The sequence below is a fragment of the Drosophila persimilis genome, unplaced genomic scaffold, assembly GCF_003286085.1.
Source record: "Drosophila persimilis strain 14011-0111.01,24,50 unplaced genomic scaffold, DperRS2 tig00000191-arrow-pilon, whole genome shotgun sequence".
Taxonomy (NCBI): Eukaryota; Metazoa; Arthropoda; class Insecta; order Diptera; family Drosophilidae; genus Drosophila; species Drosophila persimilis.
In genome coordinates, this window is record NW_020825298.1 from 7,271,031 (window position 1) to 7,287,134 (window position 16,104).

General features: G+C 47.5%; 5 protein-coding genes across 7 annotated transcripts; 3 read left to right on the top strand and 2 right to left on the bottom strand.

Moving 5' to 3' along the window:
- Nucleotides 1-52: 52 nt before the first annotated feature.
- LOC6589380 (protein FAM92A) lies at nucleotides 53-5,385 on the top strand. 2 transcript variants are annotated; one of them, XM_026989195.1, is made up of 6 exons: nucleotides 53-259; nucleotides 3,824-3,964; nucleotides 4,029-4,188; nucleotides 4,247-4,387; nucleotides 4,441-4,926; nucleotides 4,995-5,258. In XM_026989195.1, exons 2-6 carry the CDS (start codon nucleotides 3,825-3,827, stop codon nucleotides 5,256-5,258), a joined length of 1,191 nt encoding a protein of 396 aa, XP_026844996.1. In that variant the 5' UTR covers nucleotides 53-259; nucleotide 3,824. The 2 variants fall into 2 exon arrangements, with proteins under 2 accessions (XP_026844996.1, XP_002015052.1); XM_002015016.2 differs by lacking the exon at nucleotides 53-259 and having other exon boundaries at nucleotides 3,825-3,964; nucleotides 4,995-5,385.
- A 177-nt stretch (nucleotides 5,386-5,562) lies between these two features.
- On the bottom strand, nucleotides 5,563-6,372 carry LOC6589379 (heat shock factor-binding protein 1). The gene is made up of 2 exons (XM_002015015.2): nucleotides 6,158-6,372; nucleotides 5,563-6,072 (listed from the first exon to the last, which is right to left on the bottom strand). Exons 1-2 carry the CDS (start codon nucleotides 6,260-6,262, stop codon nucleotides 5,911-5,913), a joined length of 267 nt encoding a protein of 88 aa, XP_002015051.1. The 5' UTR covers nucleotides 6,263-6,372; the 3' UTR covers nucleotides 5,563-5,910.
- Nucleotides 6,373-7,042: 670 nt separating this feature from the next.
- On the top strand, nucleotides 7,043-8,186 carry LOC6589378 (KRR1 small subunit processome component homolog). Its single transcript, XM_002015014.2, has one exon. It carries the CDS (start codon nucleotides 7,087-7,089, stop codon nucleotides 8,107-8,109), a length of 1,023 nt encoding a protein of 340 aa, XP_002015050.1. The 5' UTR covers nucleotides 7,043-7,086; the 3' UTR covers nucleotides 8,110-8,186.
- A 191-nt stretch (nucleotides 8,187-8,377) lies between these two features.
- Nucleotides 8,378-14,037, top strand: LOC6589377 (epidermal growth factor receptor kinase substrate 8-like protein 1). 2 transcript variants are annotated; one of them, XM_002015013.2, is made up of 6 exons: nucleotides 8,378-8,657; nucleotides 11,069-11,453; nucleotides 11,520-11,663; nucleotides 11,731-13,323; nucleotides 13,392-13,580; nucleotides 13,646-14,037. In XM_002015013.2, the coding sequence occupies exons 2-6, from the start codon at nucleotides 11,106-11,108 to the stop codon at nucleotides 13,736-13,738; spliced, it is 2,367 nt and encodes a 788-aa protein (XP_002015049.2). In that variant the 5' UTR covers nucleotides 8,378-8,657; nucleotides 11,069-11,105; the 3' UTR covers nucleotides 13,739-14,037. The 2 variants fall into 2 exon arrangements, with proteins under 2 accessions (XP_002015049.2, XP_026843882.1); XM_026988081.1 differs by lacking the exon at nucleotides 8,378-8,657 and adding an exon at nucleotides 8,764-8,915.
- Nucleotides 14,038-14,277: 240 nt separating this feature from the next.
- LOC6589525 lies at nucleotides 14,278-16,104 on the bottom strand. The gene is made up of 3 exons (XM_002015012.2): nucleotides 15,401-16,104; nucleotides 14,730-15,323; nucleotides 14,278-14,657 (listed from the first exon to the last, which is right to left on the bottom strand). The coding sequence occupies exons 1-3, from the start codon at nucleotides 15,487-15,489 to the stop codon at nucleotides 14,390-14,392; spliced, it is 951 nt and encodes a 316-aa protein (XP_002015048.1). The 5' UTR covers nucleotides 15,490-16,104; the 3' UTR covers nucleotides 14,278-14,389.

The following is a 16,104-nucleotide window of genomic DNA, read 5'->3' on the forward strand; positions in this document are numbered from 1 at the left end:
TGCGTTTCGCCGGTTAACTAGTCGGCTCTGTTCTGTTCGGTTCGGTTTCGGTTCTGTATGGAAAGGCAAACAATTCTCAAATGCGCTTAAATGATTTGAGGAAACGGCAAATAAACGGCAAACGAAACCGAATGAGAGGGCGTGAGGGAGAGCGATTGAGTGAGTGGCTAGCCTGACGCTGACGTTGACGCTGACCGCTCGCTTGCTCTCACACTCTCCCTCTCAATGAATATGGCTCTCCCTTCGACTAAATTAAACGGTACGTTCCTGACTGCATGACACTTACTTATTCTTCTACTCGCTGGCAGGAATATTTATCTTTTAAATATACATACTTATATGGAAGTATTATGTGAATAGAAGCTGACAATCGCTCGTATATTGATACATTAATCATATACTCCTCAGTTGAAAATTTATTTTCTAAAAGCTACACTTTACACTCAACATTTGGGTAGTAATATTAGCTGTTATTGAATAATAAATTTCTCATGAAAGATATGTACATATATTCATATATATAAAATTTCCAAAGTTTTTTTAACCCTTTAAAATTCATATGCATAATTTCTAACTTGAAAATCCTCCTCCTATTAAGTGACTGTCATACCGGCTTACATGCATTCGAATGGTCAGCAAGTGCTGTGGGAACGAAAATGGGGACTTCTCTGTTTTTTGCGGTGTGCAATATTTTGGTCCAGCACTGTGCCTGCATGCGACGTATGAGTAATTTTTTGTTGTTGTTGCGGCTAATCAGTTTTTGTCTATGCTTCGTTAACTGCACGCTCATTCTGCCTCTGTCTGTCCCAGTCTGTGCCCATGTCCCTGTCCCTGTCATTCATGCTACTCGTACAATATGTTTTCTATTCTCATTCGTATTTTGATTTGACTTCAATCGCCGCACTGGCTGGAAATTATTTCGATTTGTTGAATGGCTAAATCACCTGTTGGCCGAGCTTCGTATAGAGTTCAAGGTTAACGATTGTGTAACTTATTTGCTTATTCACCCATAGAGTGTCAAAGCTTGTATGACACTCACATAATGGTGTAATACAAATTTCAATTGGTGAAATATATAAATACTTATTAAATCTTTCCATAATAAATGGGTAAATAAGATAGAAATGGTGATTTACTAAGAATCCCCGGCAACGAAATTGTGTACGAAATTTTCTTAGTAAAAATCTCCCGTTCCTGGTTTCCAAACCTATTACAATATATTACCAACTGAAAACAGAGCTTGAAGCTAAACAGAGGGCTCTTCTCTATAATTAAATGCTTTTGATAAAGCTCTTCTTGTTAATTCCATAATCACAACAGTCACGCCTTCAGTTGAAGCCGATTCAATCCAGTCACGACTACTGCGCTGGCGTTAATAACAAAGGTCACCGTTTTCTTTGGAAATTGTTAGAGCAGTTCCAATACCGGATGATCTTTCTGTTTGAACTGTTAACATTCTTATTTATTTTGAATATGGAATTTATTCGAATTTTTAATACTTTATTGGACTACAATATTAGAATATTTAGACTGTGTTTTTTTCTCAATTTATTTTTTATCGTAAATATTTTATTGGACATTATATTATATGTAATATTCATTTTACAGTACTCCTAAATAATTTCATTTACTTTTTAAACACAAGAATAAAAACTGTTCAAGATATATAGAAATTCATATTATATTTGGTATATTAAGCAATTTTTTAATTTTTCTTTAGTTTTATTTTGTTTATAGGTATCTTTTTTCTTATATTCTTTATTTAAGATCTGTACAAAGATTTGACAACCATTAAATTTTTTGTTTGGACTTTGTCGTTTTTTTTATTGTAAACACTTTTTTATCGCAATATAAACTTTATGGCACACGTGTTAGGGGGCACAATACAAGTTTTCGCACAGCTAAATTCAATTTCGCAAACAATTTCTAGCAAATTTTCTAATAGATTGTTTATAAACAATTTTTTTCGGCGCCGAAACGGAAATCACACAGACACAAACAATCTCTTGTATTCACATACCGACTCGAAAATTTGCATAAACTTTTGTTTTTGCTGTTGCTTCGGTCGTCATACAGTTATTTCTGTAGGTTGCTGGCAGAACTCAAAGTGGGACTCGTTTTTGGGGGGAACACTCGCGATCTTCGCCGTGCGCCGGCTCTTGTGAGAGTTGATTTCGGACTAAACGAATGCGTACGGATTTGGCTTCATTTATACCAACGCACACGCAGTCCGCACATAAAGAGAGCGATGAGAAAGGCAGGCAGTGCGAGATCGGAGAAGTCTTCTCAAAGAATGGCCAACAAATATGATCAACTGCGGGATGCCTGAAAATGGATGGGCAGCTAAGGCAGACATACAAATTAAACTCCTAAAAATGCAGGGAAGTACGCTGTATTACGAATTGTGCTCTGAAAGTAAGAGTTGAAAGGCGTTATACAAGATTTCAATCCTATAAGAAAACATAAAAATTGCTCTCCACTAAACCCCGTATACCCCATTCCGCTTAGGGTACTTGGAATAACAGAAAATGAATAAAAATGCGTTGAATGCATTGACACGTCAGTGGCAGCAAAAGTGAATGTCGTCGGAGAGGGACATGGACTGTGGGTCATCCCTTGACCAAACAAGCAAAATCACAAATTCAAAGCAGCGCGCCGACCAAGACTACGACAAGGAACGCGCGCCAAGCTACGTTCCTGGAGTGACAATGAACACTTCAGATCCGCTCCAAGGCAGTGGTCTCCCACCTCCACCTCCACCTCCACCTTACCCCGATCTCTTTTTATAGATCTTTTCCAGATTGGGATCTTGTTCGGTACAGCTGTTGCTCCTCCTCCTCTACCTTCTAGAACTTGTAATTCTTGTCGCAGACCGCGAACCGGATTCTCTTTTAACTGCACTTTCGGTTGTTGTTTTTTGTTTCGTATCAACTGGTTCGATGCATCTTGCCTTTAAGTGAAAAAAAGCATTTAAAATTAATTACCATTTTTGTACAAATTGTTAAAACGACATTTTTGTGGTTTGTGATTTCTGGCTGGACAAAAAATCCCCAAAACAAGATTTTTGGTCTGCCAACATTGACAAATTGTTGTCAAGGCTTTTGAATGACAAGAAATTGAGTAAGTTGTCTTTTTGGTAACTATTGGAAAAAATCTCTGGTGTCAGGGCCTGACGCTGTCCGTCGACCAACCGCCCACAATTTATGATAAGTACGATATGATGCTCTTGACCTTGAAACTGATGTGCGGGAAATGAGAGCAGACTACGTGAGAAAAGCAAGATTTTACTCTCCAAATACAATAAAATATTTATAGATTTAAAAATTTCTTACAAAACAGACGATTTTATTTGTTTACAGCTGTAGGCTAGCGACATCTTTTCTTTGCTTAAAATATAAATATGGCTATCGTCGGTAATAAGCCACATTTTTGTGGTTTTTTCCCCATTCCTTTATAATTTTATCACATTACTTCCCCATTACTCGATAATTCTCCATTCTCCCATGAATTAATCAATTTTATATAAGATATAGTTTTATTGCATTGTTTTTTACAAATTATTTAAACAAAAACGGTTTCCAAATTTAAAAATTGGATAACAACACATACACGAAATCGCAAAGGAGACACCTGCCGACGAAACGGTGAACTGTGAGATCTGACGCCCCCTGCTGACCAAATTGTGGAAACTATTAGATGGTCACACTAACAATTGTCCAGCCCTGCGTTGCTTGACGACGGTTTTGTTTTGATTTTTCTGTCAAAAAAAATAAATAACAAAAAAACACTTAATAAAGAAGATTTAATCTCAAAACGATATCAGGATGTTTCGCCGTGGCAAATTGTCGTTTCTAAACACCAAAGACGACCGCATTAAGATTATAAATGAGCGCATAACGCTGACCGAACGCCACTTAATGGAAATGTGTTCGGCATTCGCTTTGGTAACAAGGAAAATGGCCAAGTGAGCGGAATAAGTAAAACAAGAATTGGATGGGCATGTTTACAAGATCTCCTTTTAATGACAGATACCGAGACTCGTTCGATGAGCTGGCAAAGGGCGTCAAGGGCTATGCAGATGAAGAGGAAATCAACGAAAGCCTCTCGACTGGTCTAAAGAGCTTCACAAATGCAGTCACAATAATGGGCGACTACATGGACATTAATGTACATCGTCTGGAGCATAAAGTAATCCATGCTGAGGAGCATATTTCCAACCCTAAACATTTCTCCATCCTACACGCAGATTGTCAATGAGATGACTTCATTTGAGCAGCTCTGCAAGTCCACGCGCGACAATCTCCGACTGGCGGTCATTGCCCGCGACAAAGAGGTGTTGCGCCAACGCCAGATGCTGGAGATCAAGTCAAAGTTTGCGGCCAATAATGTGAGTAGATCTACCCTTTGTAAACAGCCCCATCATTGCATTGATCCCAACAGAGTGCTGCCGACTCAGAACTTTTCAAGGCCAAGATGGAAGTGGCGCGTACGAACAAAGAGATTGACGAGATAATCGGCAACTTTGAGCAGCGCAAGCTACGGGAACTCAAGCAGATACTCAACGACTTCATTCTCATCTCCATGAAGCAGCACACCAAGGCCCTGGAAGTGCTCAGCGCCAGTTACTATGACATTAGCAGCATTGATGAGCGCGACGACTTTCTCGAATTCCAGAAGCTAATGAAAACCAAAGAGGAGCCTGCCCAGCGCAAGGGGACATTGAAGAAGGGTCTGCGCTCGCAGTCAATGGACAGCCTGGATCACGAGCAGTTGGTCAGTCCACTGAAGCGGCATCAGAAGCTGTCCAGAAGCAGTAAGAATTTGGCTGGAGCGGGCATACCCCATGGCAACAAGCTAGAGCTGGAGCAGGAAGAGGCAGAGACTGATGGACACGAAGACCAGGAGGCCGACGACGACAATGAGGAGGTGGTGCAGTCTTTATTGTGATTTTTGTGTTAATTTTTAAACGAAAATACTCTCACCCAATGCTCTAGGGGACTGAACAAAGTGGGGATGACGACGATGAAGATGAAGAGTCCGGCACGGCCTCGGATGATGAGCGTGAGCCAGCCGAAGCCACCACGCCCACTCTACGAGATAATGTGTTCGGTGTGAAGGCAAGAACCATCAGCAAAGAGGCAGCAAATCCAGTGGCGGCTCCACTGAAACCCATCCGCACGATTGTTAAACATCCCTTCAAGGCGGTGGCTTCGACGCATGTAAGACTGCAGAAGCAATTCCAAGTGCCACAGCACTAGCACCTACCCTATCACTAGATCTAGAACAAGTCATTTGCATACGCTAGTCATGGCCACATGGCCCATTATCTCTGCATTATTTACTCCAAATAAACAAAGAATAGAATAAATATATGCACCGAACTAATCAAGTGGAAACGCCTCTCCCACCTCCCCCTACCTTTCAAGCAGGTGAAGAGACGGCGACCAGGACGCGGCTCGACCGGAAGAAGCGCCGCCGGTCGCCTGGTAACCGTTGTTAAATCGAAGTCCTCCTCCACCACACAGCCCCCCGTTTGAGAAGCCCGATCGATCGGGAGGGGGATTACAATTCGTGAATTTTAATAATGTATAATTTAAAATAGAAACTAAATGGCAATAGCTCTGAAACATGCCCGTTGCTCGCAAAGTCTACAATTACTTTACTTAAATTATGATCTTCCTGGTGGAGCGAACTTAAAACTATGCAATAAATTTGAATGAGCAAATCTTTGAGAGCAATTGTGTGTGTGGATGGGATGGGTGCAGTGGGGGATTAAATGAATGTGAGAGTCTGGAATTGTAAATTTGATTTGAGTGCTTGGTTTGTGGCGACAATGGTGTTCGATGTATTTGATTAGGGCGTGGCTGGTGAAGGGGCGGGCGGCCGTGGCCACGCCTAGCTTTGGTCGTCTCATTTCTCCGGTATCTGGCCCTCGATCCCAGCCTGGTTCATCAGGTCCGCGATGCTCTTCTCCAGATCATCGATGCGGTTGCCCATGTCATCGATACGTGTGATTATCTGATCAGACATGGTCTGGAACTTGTCCTGCACGTTCTGCAACAGATTTTGTACCTGATAAAAGGGGGAGCGATCATTTACTGGGTGCTGTTCTGCCATGCTATTGTCAACGCTACGTGATTGGGCTACGATTACTCACGTATATGGTCAGCTCCTGCATATTCTTGGGGTCCATCGCAGCATTGCTGTTGAGCGAGTAGTTCTGGTCCAGGTCGCTGTCCATTTCGTTGCGCAGTTCGGTCATCTTGGCACTCTGCTGGCTGTTGTCTTGTGTGTTGTATAAAAGTAGAAAAACCTTATCGCGGGGGTGCTGCTGCTGCTGCTGCTGGTAGCGGTGGCGCCTGCTTAACTTGCAAATTTATTTTTTTCTTTATCAATGACAAAAACGAACTTAACCCACTTAAGCCCCCTTCATTTAAGCAAAATAACAACTTGAGTTAAACCGCAGATTATAATTATAATACTGATAATAATTATTATTTTTGAAGGTCAATCCCATCCATTATATTTGCTTAAAAAAAGACCATCACCTAAACTGCGCTAAAATTCTTCAAGATTCATAATTTTCGTGGAGTGTATTTTAGTACCGGTCGCCAATGGGTTAATGTCGCTTGTACACGAATGGAAATCAGGGTGACCGTACACGGTATTTTTAATATTTTTCGCTATTTTTATAGTGCAAAATTGAACGGAATCTTTACGGTATATCGGTATATAATCTATTAAATTTCATTTTCAACCGTATATCCAATAAAAGCAAGTATTTGGAATACGCCAGTCAGGTAGAAAATTGATTCATTAATCGGATAAAATTATGTGGGCAGGGCTGCTATTTAGTTAGTTGTATTGCACGGAATATAAAAAACGAGGAATATAATAGAGCTCGTCAGTATATTTATGGTATATTTTTAAATTAAGCGTTATATTTTGGTATATTTCTGAGGGTCGGACAGTATATTTTACCGATAAATCCGCGGTCACACTGTTCTACATTCTAAGCGGGTCACACCAAAACTTAGAGCAAAACAAGCGTGCTTTCAGTATAATAAACAGATTAAATAGCGAATAATGAGTGACAGCGAGGAAGAAATAAAGCAGAATACGGATCCAGTGGACAATGCCTGGTCGTTAAAGATTCCCGCCTTTAGGCAAGAGGACAATCCACATGGTATGGTGGAGGAGAGCTCCTTTGCCACGCTCTTTCCCAAGTATCGCGAGAAGTACCTGCGGGAAGTGTGGCCGCTGGTGGAGCAATGTGTGGCAGAGCACCAACTGAAGGCGGAGCTCGACCTGGTTGAGGGCAGCATGGTGGTGAAGACGACCCGAAAGACCTGGGACCCGTACATCATCATCAAATCGCGCGACATGATCAAGCTGATGGCTCGCAGCGTGCCCTTCGAGCAGGCTAAACGTGTTCTGCAGGACGACATTGGCTGCGACATAATCAAGATCGGCAATCTGGTCCACAAGAAGGAAAAGTTTGTGAAGCGGCGACAGCGACTGATCGGACCCAATGGCGCCACACTAAAGTCGATCGAGCTGCTTACCGACTGCTACGTCCTGGTCCAGGGCAACACTGTGTCGGCACTGGGTCCGTACAAGGGCCTGCAACAGGTGCGTGACATTGTGCTGGAGACCATGAACAACGTGCACCCCATCTACAACATAAAGGCGCTGATGATTAAGCGCGAGCTGATGAAGGATCCCAAACTGGCCAACGAGGACTGGTCTCGTTTCCTGCCCAAGTTCAAGAACAAGAACATAAGCAAACGCAAGCAGCCGAAGTCCAAGAAGCCCAAGAAGGAGTACACACCCTTCCCGCCGGCCCAGCCGGAGAGCAAAATCGACAAGCAGCTGGCCTCTGGTGAATACTTCCTCAACCAGGAGCAGAAACAGGCCAAGAGGAACCAGGAGCGCAGTGCCAAGCAGGCCGATGCGGCCAAGAAGCAGGACGAGCGTCGCAACAAGGACTTTGTGCCACCCACAGAAGAGGCTCCCAGTCGCAAGCGCCAAGCCGAGGACAGCAGCAAGGTGGATGTCAAGGCTCTCAAAGCGAAGCTGGTCAAGGCAAACAAGAAGTCCAAGAGCTGATGTGTGTGAGAGCCTTCTGTTAGTTGTAGTTATTGCTAGAAAATCCTTAAATAAAAAAAGAGAACCCTGTAAATCTAGTTCAACGTTGTAAGAGATCTCTCAGCGAACTCAGTCGCTCTATTCTCACCTGAGAGCGCGTCTCTCTCTCTCTCTCAACCACTCTCTCTCAGCCCCAGCAAACAAGCACTTCGAGGCTTAGCTCATGCCTCGGCTAACTGGCTGTGCTGTGCTGGCCAAGTTAGTTTTTTTTCCGTCAGAAACACGAAACACGTCGGCCACAACGGACAACGCTCGCGTGCGTTTCAGAAGTCCACAAACAACAACGACGTTGTGGGGTTATTGTTATTTGTACATTTGCTTTGAAGAGGAAGAGGAAATCGGAGACGAGGCGCGGCGCGGGAGACGGCGACAGTTTGTAGTGGAAGCGGCGGTTGTGGAAGAATTAAAAAGAACGAAAGAAAGCCGACTCGAAAATAAAAATCGAAGAACGTCGAGAAAGCACAGCACTTACCACAAGCCAGAGCAGGACGGAACGAGGAGGAAGACAGGTAAAAAAGAAGAAGTAGAGTGCGATGGATACGCAAGCCCAGTTACAGTTAGTTTTTTATGTTTGAATTAAAATAATAATAAAAGGCAGTGAAAAATGCCTGAGTGTGCCCTCGCCCTGTCCGTGTCCCTTCTCCCATCTGTGATCATCGCTTGAAAAAACCAAACCAGTTCAAAAATACTAGGGGAACGTGACAACGAAATTCGAATTCGTGCTAATTAGGAAAAGAATGCGCAAAGTGAGAGGATGAAGAGGAGAGGTGATATCTAAATGCTAAAGAGAGATATGAATGTGTATGCATATGTGTGTGACTGTGTGTTAAGGGAATACCTACTGTATATCAGTGGGGTAAATGCGGTCAATTAGAATAAATATACCTACACGGGTGTGCATACATGTATGTAGGTGCTTATGTGTGCAAGATTCGATGAATTAGTGAATGAATTGTGAACAAAAAGCATTGAAAATCAATACGAAACCTGCCGCCGCTCCCAGTTTGTATATCCACACACACACACACACACAATGAGAGGCCAGGCCATATACCTGTGTGGAACCGAGTGTGTGTGGAAAAGACTCGTAAAAATATCAACAGAGCTGGAGAAAAACAGGTGGAAAAGAAAGCTTAAAAAATGCGGTCGGTCAAAAAGTAAAGTTGCAGCAGACGCTGCGACGGCGGCGGTGATGGGAGGTGGAAAATGACGGAGACAAATATCAGCAGCAGAGTTACCTTTTCAAGTCGTACGTCGTACATACACGTATACATACATACACAAGAGAGACTCACAGTTACACAGGTACATTCTGTTTGCCCGCCTGCCACGCATGCGCCCGACAGAGATGGCACTAGTGCTTGTTGAGCGCTGCGCTGCCTGTTGCTCCGGGCTCCGGGGTGTCGGTGTCGATGTCGATGTCTCCCCATTTGTAACCGAGCCGTGAGTCTCACTTGGCTCTCAAGCATGTTTTTTCACACAGCGCCATTTACCTTCGCCCAAGCCCCCACTCGTGGCCGGCCCCCACCAACATTTGAGATAAAGCCAACAACTAGAGCCATGCCATGGACAGGCGCTTATCTAAATTTGTCCTGTCCTCTATATACTGCTGCCGCCTGAATTATTTTAAAAGTAACTTCCCATCCCAGGGGCCAAATGATAAACAAGCCAAAAGCGAGCGACTGCTCCCCCGCTATTAGTGTAATTGTTTTTGTTTCTGTTTCTGTATCTCCAACTGTTTGTGCGGGGGCTTATCACGCCTTAATTAATTATCTCCACCTGAATGCCGGCCGACCATTACTAAGTATTTGCTTAAGACGTATGGCCCCGCATCGCGATCAAAGTTGATTTATGCAAGTGCGATCCGCGGCGAGCACTTTCGCTGTTATGTGCGATAAGTTTTATCGCCTGGTTTCGTCATTCCATTCCCTCTGCCTCCCTCCTCTTTGGCTGCTGTAAGCCAACATCCATTTGTCAAATACCTCGCGAATGATGCAATATGCCAAGTGCTGTGATATCTCTGTGGAAACACAGCAAGTATAACAGTCCAGTGTCAGCAGAGTTGATCCCGTCGCATATCATTTCATGCCTTAAGTAAACACAACATAAACACATACATATTGCATGTACATAACAAGAGTACAGGGGTGTAGTAGAGCACCCATGCCGGACAACAGGGGAGGGGGGGGGTCTGGAATAATGTTCTAGCTTGTTTAGGACTCTTACTGTGATTCCGCTTCCGCAAATATATTCTTTATTCCCTACTCAACGTTTTCCATTTACCTGCAGCAGAACACCAAATTGTATGTTCCACCTTGGCCCGCCCATTCCGCCCCTGTTAGATTGGTATGCGACGCTGGCGTCGCTGCCTTAGTCGGCGCCAGAGCCCAGCCTAAGCCGTCAGCGGAAAAGTAGTTGTTTCTGCTGTCACTTGAGTCGCGCTGAGGGAGCGGCTGAGAGTGCTTGTGAGCGAGACCAAGAGCGACAGCGAGAGAGAGAATTTGCAAATCCGTGTTTGTGTGTGTGTTTTTGCAGGTGTGTTCATTTGCAATGCTGTCGAGAGTGGAGTGGGATGGAGAGCGGCTAGAGGGGATAGGCAATCAGTTGGCTACGATGAGGGGGGTGGGAGTAAAAGAGAGGGCGCGCGATTTTTGAATTCCAAAGCTGAGGCTGTGGCTGGAGGCCGCGGCGCTGAGGCTGCGAGCAAAATGTTAAAGTTTGAGAATAATTGTGGCCGATTGTGGTCGCCTGGCCATGTGTGGAGCGTGTGCGGGGAGTGTAGTGTGTGTGGAAGTGTGGAATGCGGTCTGAGTCAGCGTTTATTGGCTGCGCAATAGCCAGAAGAGGGTCGTGCCAGGGGGGCACTCTTCTCAGTCTGATCTTTCTAACCGAACCAAACCGAACGTGTGTTTCCTTTCAGACGGTCCTGAACGCGCTTTTTGGCTAGGAATCACCACATGAGAATGGTCAACCATCATTCAAATGGCGGCGGCAGTGCCGGAAACAGCAGCGGCAGCCTGCGAGGCGGCGGCGGAGGGGCCCACGGTGGTGGCGACTACTCCGGTGATGATCGGAGTGGCGGCGGCGAGGAGCGCGAGAGATTGGACGGGGATCTGCACGATAAGCCCACCTACCTGCTGGAGCACCTGGCCACCTTTACCGTGAACAAGGAGTCGGGCATTGTGTACCCAGCGGATGGTATGCGCCGTCTGCTCCAGCTGGAGAAGACCACGGGCATCTGGTCGCAGAAGATGCAGCTCTGCCTCGACTACCAGTGGGTGCTCATCATGGACTACGAAACGGGGGTAGGTTAATTTCACCAACTATTTGAAGGTGACACATTATTAACTCATTCAATCCATCCCTTCCAGAACATCATTGAGCGTTTCCCGGCCTCACTTGTCCAGGAGCCCACGGCCTTCACCTCCAACGATGCCATGGAGCTGTACAACAACATTCTCGTATTCATTGTATCCGGCGGCGGCGGCTCCCGCTCAGAGATGCACATATTCCAGGTGAGATTTACCTCGCTTTAGCAGTCTCTTGAGTTCCCAACTAATCCTCTCTGATCTCCGATTGCAGTCACAAAGCGTATCCGCCGTGCATTTGGTGGAGGATCTGAAGCAGCTGCGCAGCGGCAAGATGATCACACAGCAGCGCGGGGCCACGCCCACGCAGTCGGCAGGAGCCTCCGGTATGGCCATGATGATGAGCAAGACCTCCTCTTCGTCGTCGCACAGCAGGGCCGAGCTCCACCAGCAAAGGGAGCAGCGCGGTGACCGGGAGAGAGACAGGGAACGCGAGAGGGATAGAGAGAGGGAGCGGGACCGGGAGCGGGAGAGTCACCATCACATGCACCAAAGGAGCAGCGTGGAGCAGTACGGGATGCGAGGCGGCGGAGCCGTGACCGAAGTGGACCTGGGCCACAACGGGGAGACGGACTCGGAGCACGGTGGAGTCAACGAGCGGGACGAGACGAGCTCCACCTCCAGCGAGAAGTACGAGCGGGACGTGGCCGTGCTCAACCATTGCTTCGACGATATTGAAAAGTTTATAGCGCGACTGCAGCACGCCGCCGCTGCCTCAAGAGAGCTGGAGAGGCGCAGGAGGAACCGGAAGTCAAAGAAGCGAGACCCAGGAGAGGGCCTGCTCACGCTGAGGACACGGCCACCACACGAGAAGGAGTTCGTGGATATATTCGCCAAATTCAAGCTGTCGTTCAACCTGCTGGCCAAGCTGAAGGCACACATCCACGACCCGAACGCCCCGGAGCTGGTGCACTTCCTCTTCACCCCCCTGGCCCTCATCGTCGAGGCCTCAAGCGACACCTACTACGAGTCACAACTGCCGGCGCGCGTCGTCAACCCGCTGCTGACGCGGGAGGCCATCAATCTGCTCATCAACTGCGTTACCAGCAAGGAGACGGAGCTGTGGCGGTCTCTGGGCGATGCCTGGGTCATTCCACGCGACCAGTGGAAGGACGACGTCGGCTCCTACCACCCCGTCTTCCTCGACGGCTGGTCCCCCGACTACCTTATCAACGACGAGCTGGAGCCCACTTCCCCGCCAGCTCATGTGAGCAAGCGTCGTCTGGAGGTTCAGGCCGGACCTGGCCACGGCTCCGGATTGAACGGACGGGGTCCGCCAGGCGGAGGCGTCTACGATGACTACGACACTGGGAATGGCATGGCCATGGCCATGGGCATGGGCATCGAGAAGTACACCATCCACCATGGCAACGATCGGGAGAGGGAACGCGATCGGGATAGGGATCGTGCAGGTGCCATCAGTGCCTCAGACTTCAATACCCGCAGCGAGCTGTCCTTCGACTCGATAGAGCGGGGTGGAGCTGCGGGCCATGGCCCAGGGCCTGGGGCAGGACCCACACTAAGCGCCATCACCGCGGGCCTCCAGAACCTCCACACGCGAGACTCTCGTGACGGAAACGGAGGAAGAGGAGGAGGAGGAGGCGGTGGCGGATATGGGCCAGGTGCTGGAGCCGCCTCAGAGTTGTCGGTGGCAGGTGGACGCGCGACCAATGTCAGCGACGACCAGATGCTGGAGTCCTGGTTGGAGGATCTGCAGACGGGAGGCTCGAAGATTGTGCTGGTCACCTATCCGCGTACCGCCAACAACGACAAGGAGCTCAGTGTAATGCGAGGCGAATACCTGGAGGTAAGAAGATCTTAGATCAGAAATCCTTTGCTAGAGTAACCCTAATCTGGTCTCAATATTTTCTGCAGATCCTCGATGACACCCGGAAGTGGTGGAAGGCGCGCAATATGCGCGGCCAGGTGGCCCATGTCCCGCACACGATCGTCACGCCCTTCAACTATGGCGACGGCGACGGAGCCCAGTACTATGGACAGCCGCCGCAGCAGCAGCAGCAGACCCTGACGCAAGGGGGTCCTGCCAGCAAGTCCCGACCAGGGGTAAGTCATCGATCGTCGCTCTCTCGATCGATAACATACTCATTTCAATCGATTTCTGTGCACAGGACAACCCTGGAATGGAACAGCGATCACCCGATCCCACGGACATGATGCGCAGCAAGCATCTGGGGAAGAAGGGCGAGTTCCGTTACTTCTAGAACCGATTAATCGAAATACACACCCACGCATATATACACAGACACAGGCACGGATATATATATTCGATAGTGAGAGCATAATAGAGCGACAGACACGTCCGTCTAGACTAAAACGTCCACTTCCCCCGCAAATTAAAAAATATTAAACCATAAGACTAACCTAAGTTCAGGCCCAGATCCCCCCCAGATTGGAGATGCGGCAGGATATATACATAGCTAAAGCTAAAGCTGAAGAGCTGATGGAGAGGCGCAGGCAATAAATTGTTTTAATAAAACCATATCCAAAGGATCCCCTAGAAGATTGTTCGAGTTAAGCGCTAAGGGAGAGCGGACTAATTCTATGAATCCCCAATGATCGCACAGATAGATCGAGTATGGATTTGCTTTATTTATTAAGTAGTGATCGGTTTAGTTACGAATTTTCAACGACTAAATAGATCGATTGCATAGATCCGATTAGTCCTAAGAGTGGACCTACAATAATTTTGAATCATATCCAACGTGGATGCCGCATCAAAGAAGTGGTGGTACTCGCAATCGATTGTTGACTTTGCTTTATTTGAATGCTCACAAGAAGAAGGTTAACTGGTGCTCTACAGGAATATCAAAGCCAACGATTGAACAAAGATCCGATCCGAACCGATCCTTCCATTAAATGATGGATAGCTTCTCCACGCGGGCCAGTAACGGGGAATCGGAGTGGTACTCCAGGCTCCTGACGGCAAAGTCGCCCACGTCATTGGTGAAGCACTTGAGGGTGGATATCGAGAAGGGGCGCACCGGGAAGTTGTAGTACGTAAAGTACTGTCCATTGACGGCGATCAGGAATGCGCGATCCCCGAGCCCAAAGGCGATCTTGAAGAGCTTGCCCCGCACAAATGGAAACTCGCCCTCGGTCTCCTCGTCGTCGCTGGCAAAGCTGCAAAAGAGGAAGAATGGAGAGTAGAATTATCCGAGGTAATCCCTGATAGGTATACGCATAGAGACCAACCTGTTGTCCTCGCGCTGGTAGCTCCGGGAGACGGTCGTTCTGTCAAAGTTCACCTGAAAGCGGAGCACGGTGCGTCCGGTGTCGTTGCATTGGAAACAGATGGAGAATTCCGTGGTGGGCGGACCCTTGGCGATGCACTCCATGGCAACGACGGTGCCCGTCTCGTAGCGGCGGGGCACGTCGCTCTGGAAGGCGATGCGGTCGGGGCACATGAGGGTGCGCGGGAAGACCAGGGGAAACAGCATGCGGTGGTGGAACTGTGTGATCTTCTCGAAGTCGCCATAGGCTCGCACATAGTTGATTTGCTTGGGGAACTTGACGAACTCGAAGGATCCATACAGCTGATCGTTCACGTAGATCTCGAAGCAGCGCTGGAGTACGGCCACGCGGAAGGTGAAACTCTGGCCGGGTATCAGGGGGTTCTTGGGACCGTCGCTTTTCCAGTTCTTGGAGATCTCCTCCTGCTGCCATCCCTCGCCGGGCTGAAACATGCTCCGGATGATCTGGCCCTCCCGGAAGTTGGCCTCGATCTTCAGGAAGACCGTCTCGCTCTCGTTCTGCGCGTTTACATTGTCCGTGAGGTCCAGAGAGATTCTGTTTTTCGGGATCAATCGGTGATTAAAGTAAAGATATGTAGATCTGATATCTTGGGGACATAATCTGTTGCCTACTTATTGGGATGTGGCTTGACGCGTCCACTGACGACGAGCACATGCCCGAAGGGCACCTCCGTGAGCACCTTTGCCTTCCACACGTTCATCACGCCTCAGCGACTCCACTGCAACTGATTCGGATTCGGATTTGGAAACTCTGAGAGCCACAGCCAGAGCCCGAGCAGGACACGTCTTATGCGATGTTATGCTAATAGATTCGCCATTCGCCGCTTCATTCCTTCATTTATTTATTGTGATTATGTAAAGGGCAGGAGGACAGGCAATGAAACAACGGCATGAAATGAAGAATTACCTGCAGCCACATGCAAACTTGACATGGACGTGGACGTGGATGTGGACGTGGTAAGGTTACCACCCCCGCCCACACCAACACCAAAACCGACACACAGGCCATGTAACCCGTTCAATCGAATCCCATTCAACCCCTGGATCCAATCCGACCCCTGACATGACGAGACGAGAACCTTGCGCGCTTATTTATTTGATTCAATCCTTGCCTTTGTAACCCATAACTGTCATCCTCAAGTTCTTTTCACGGTTGTTGTCACGCCCCCGACCGCCCATTTGTTGCTAGTTACACTCACCACCCCCCAATCCCAACGCTAGTCATACCCTCGGACTCGTAAATGTCGAGGGTGGTATGGTATTCGCGCCATCTATGCTATAATCTCAGATTTGTGAAAGGGGTAGCAAAGAATCGT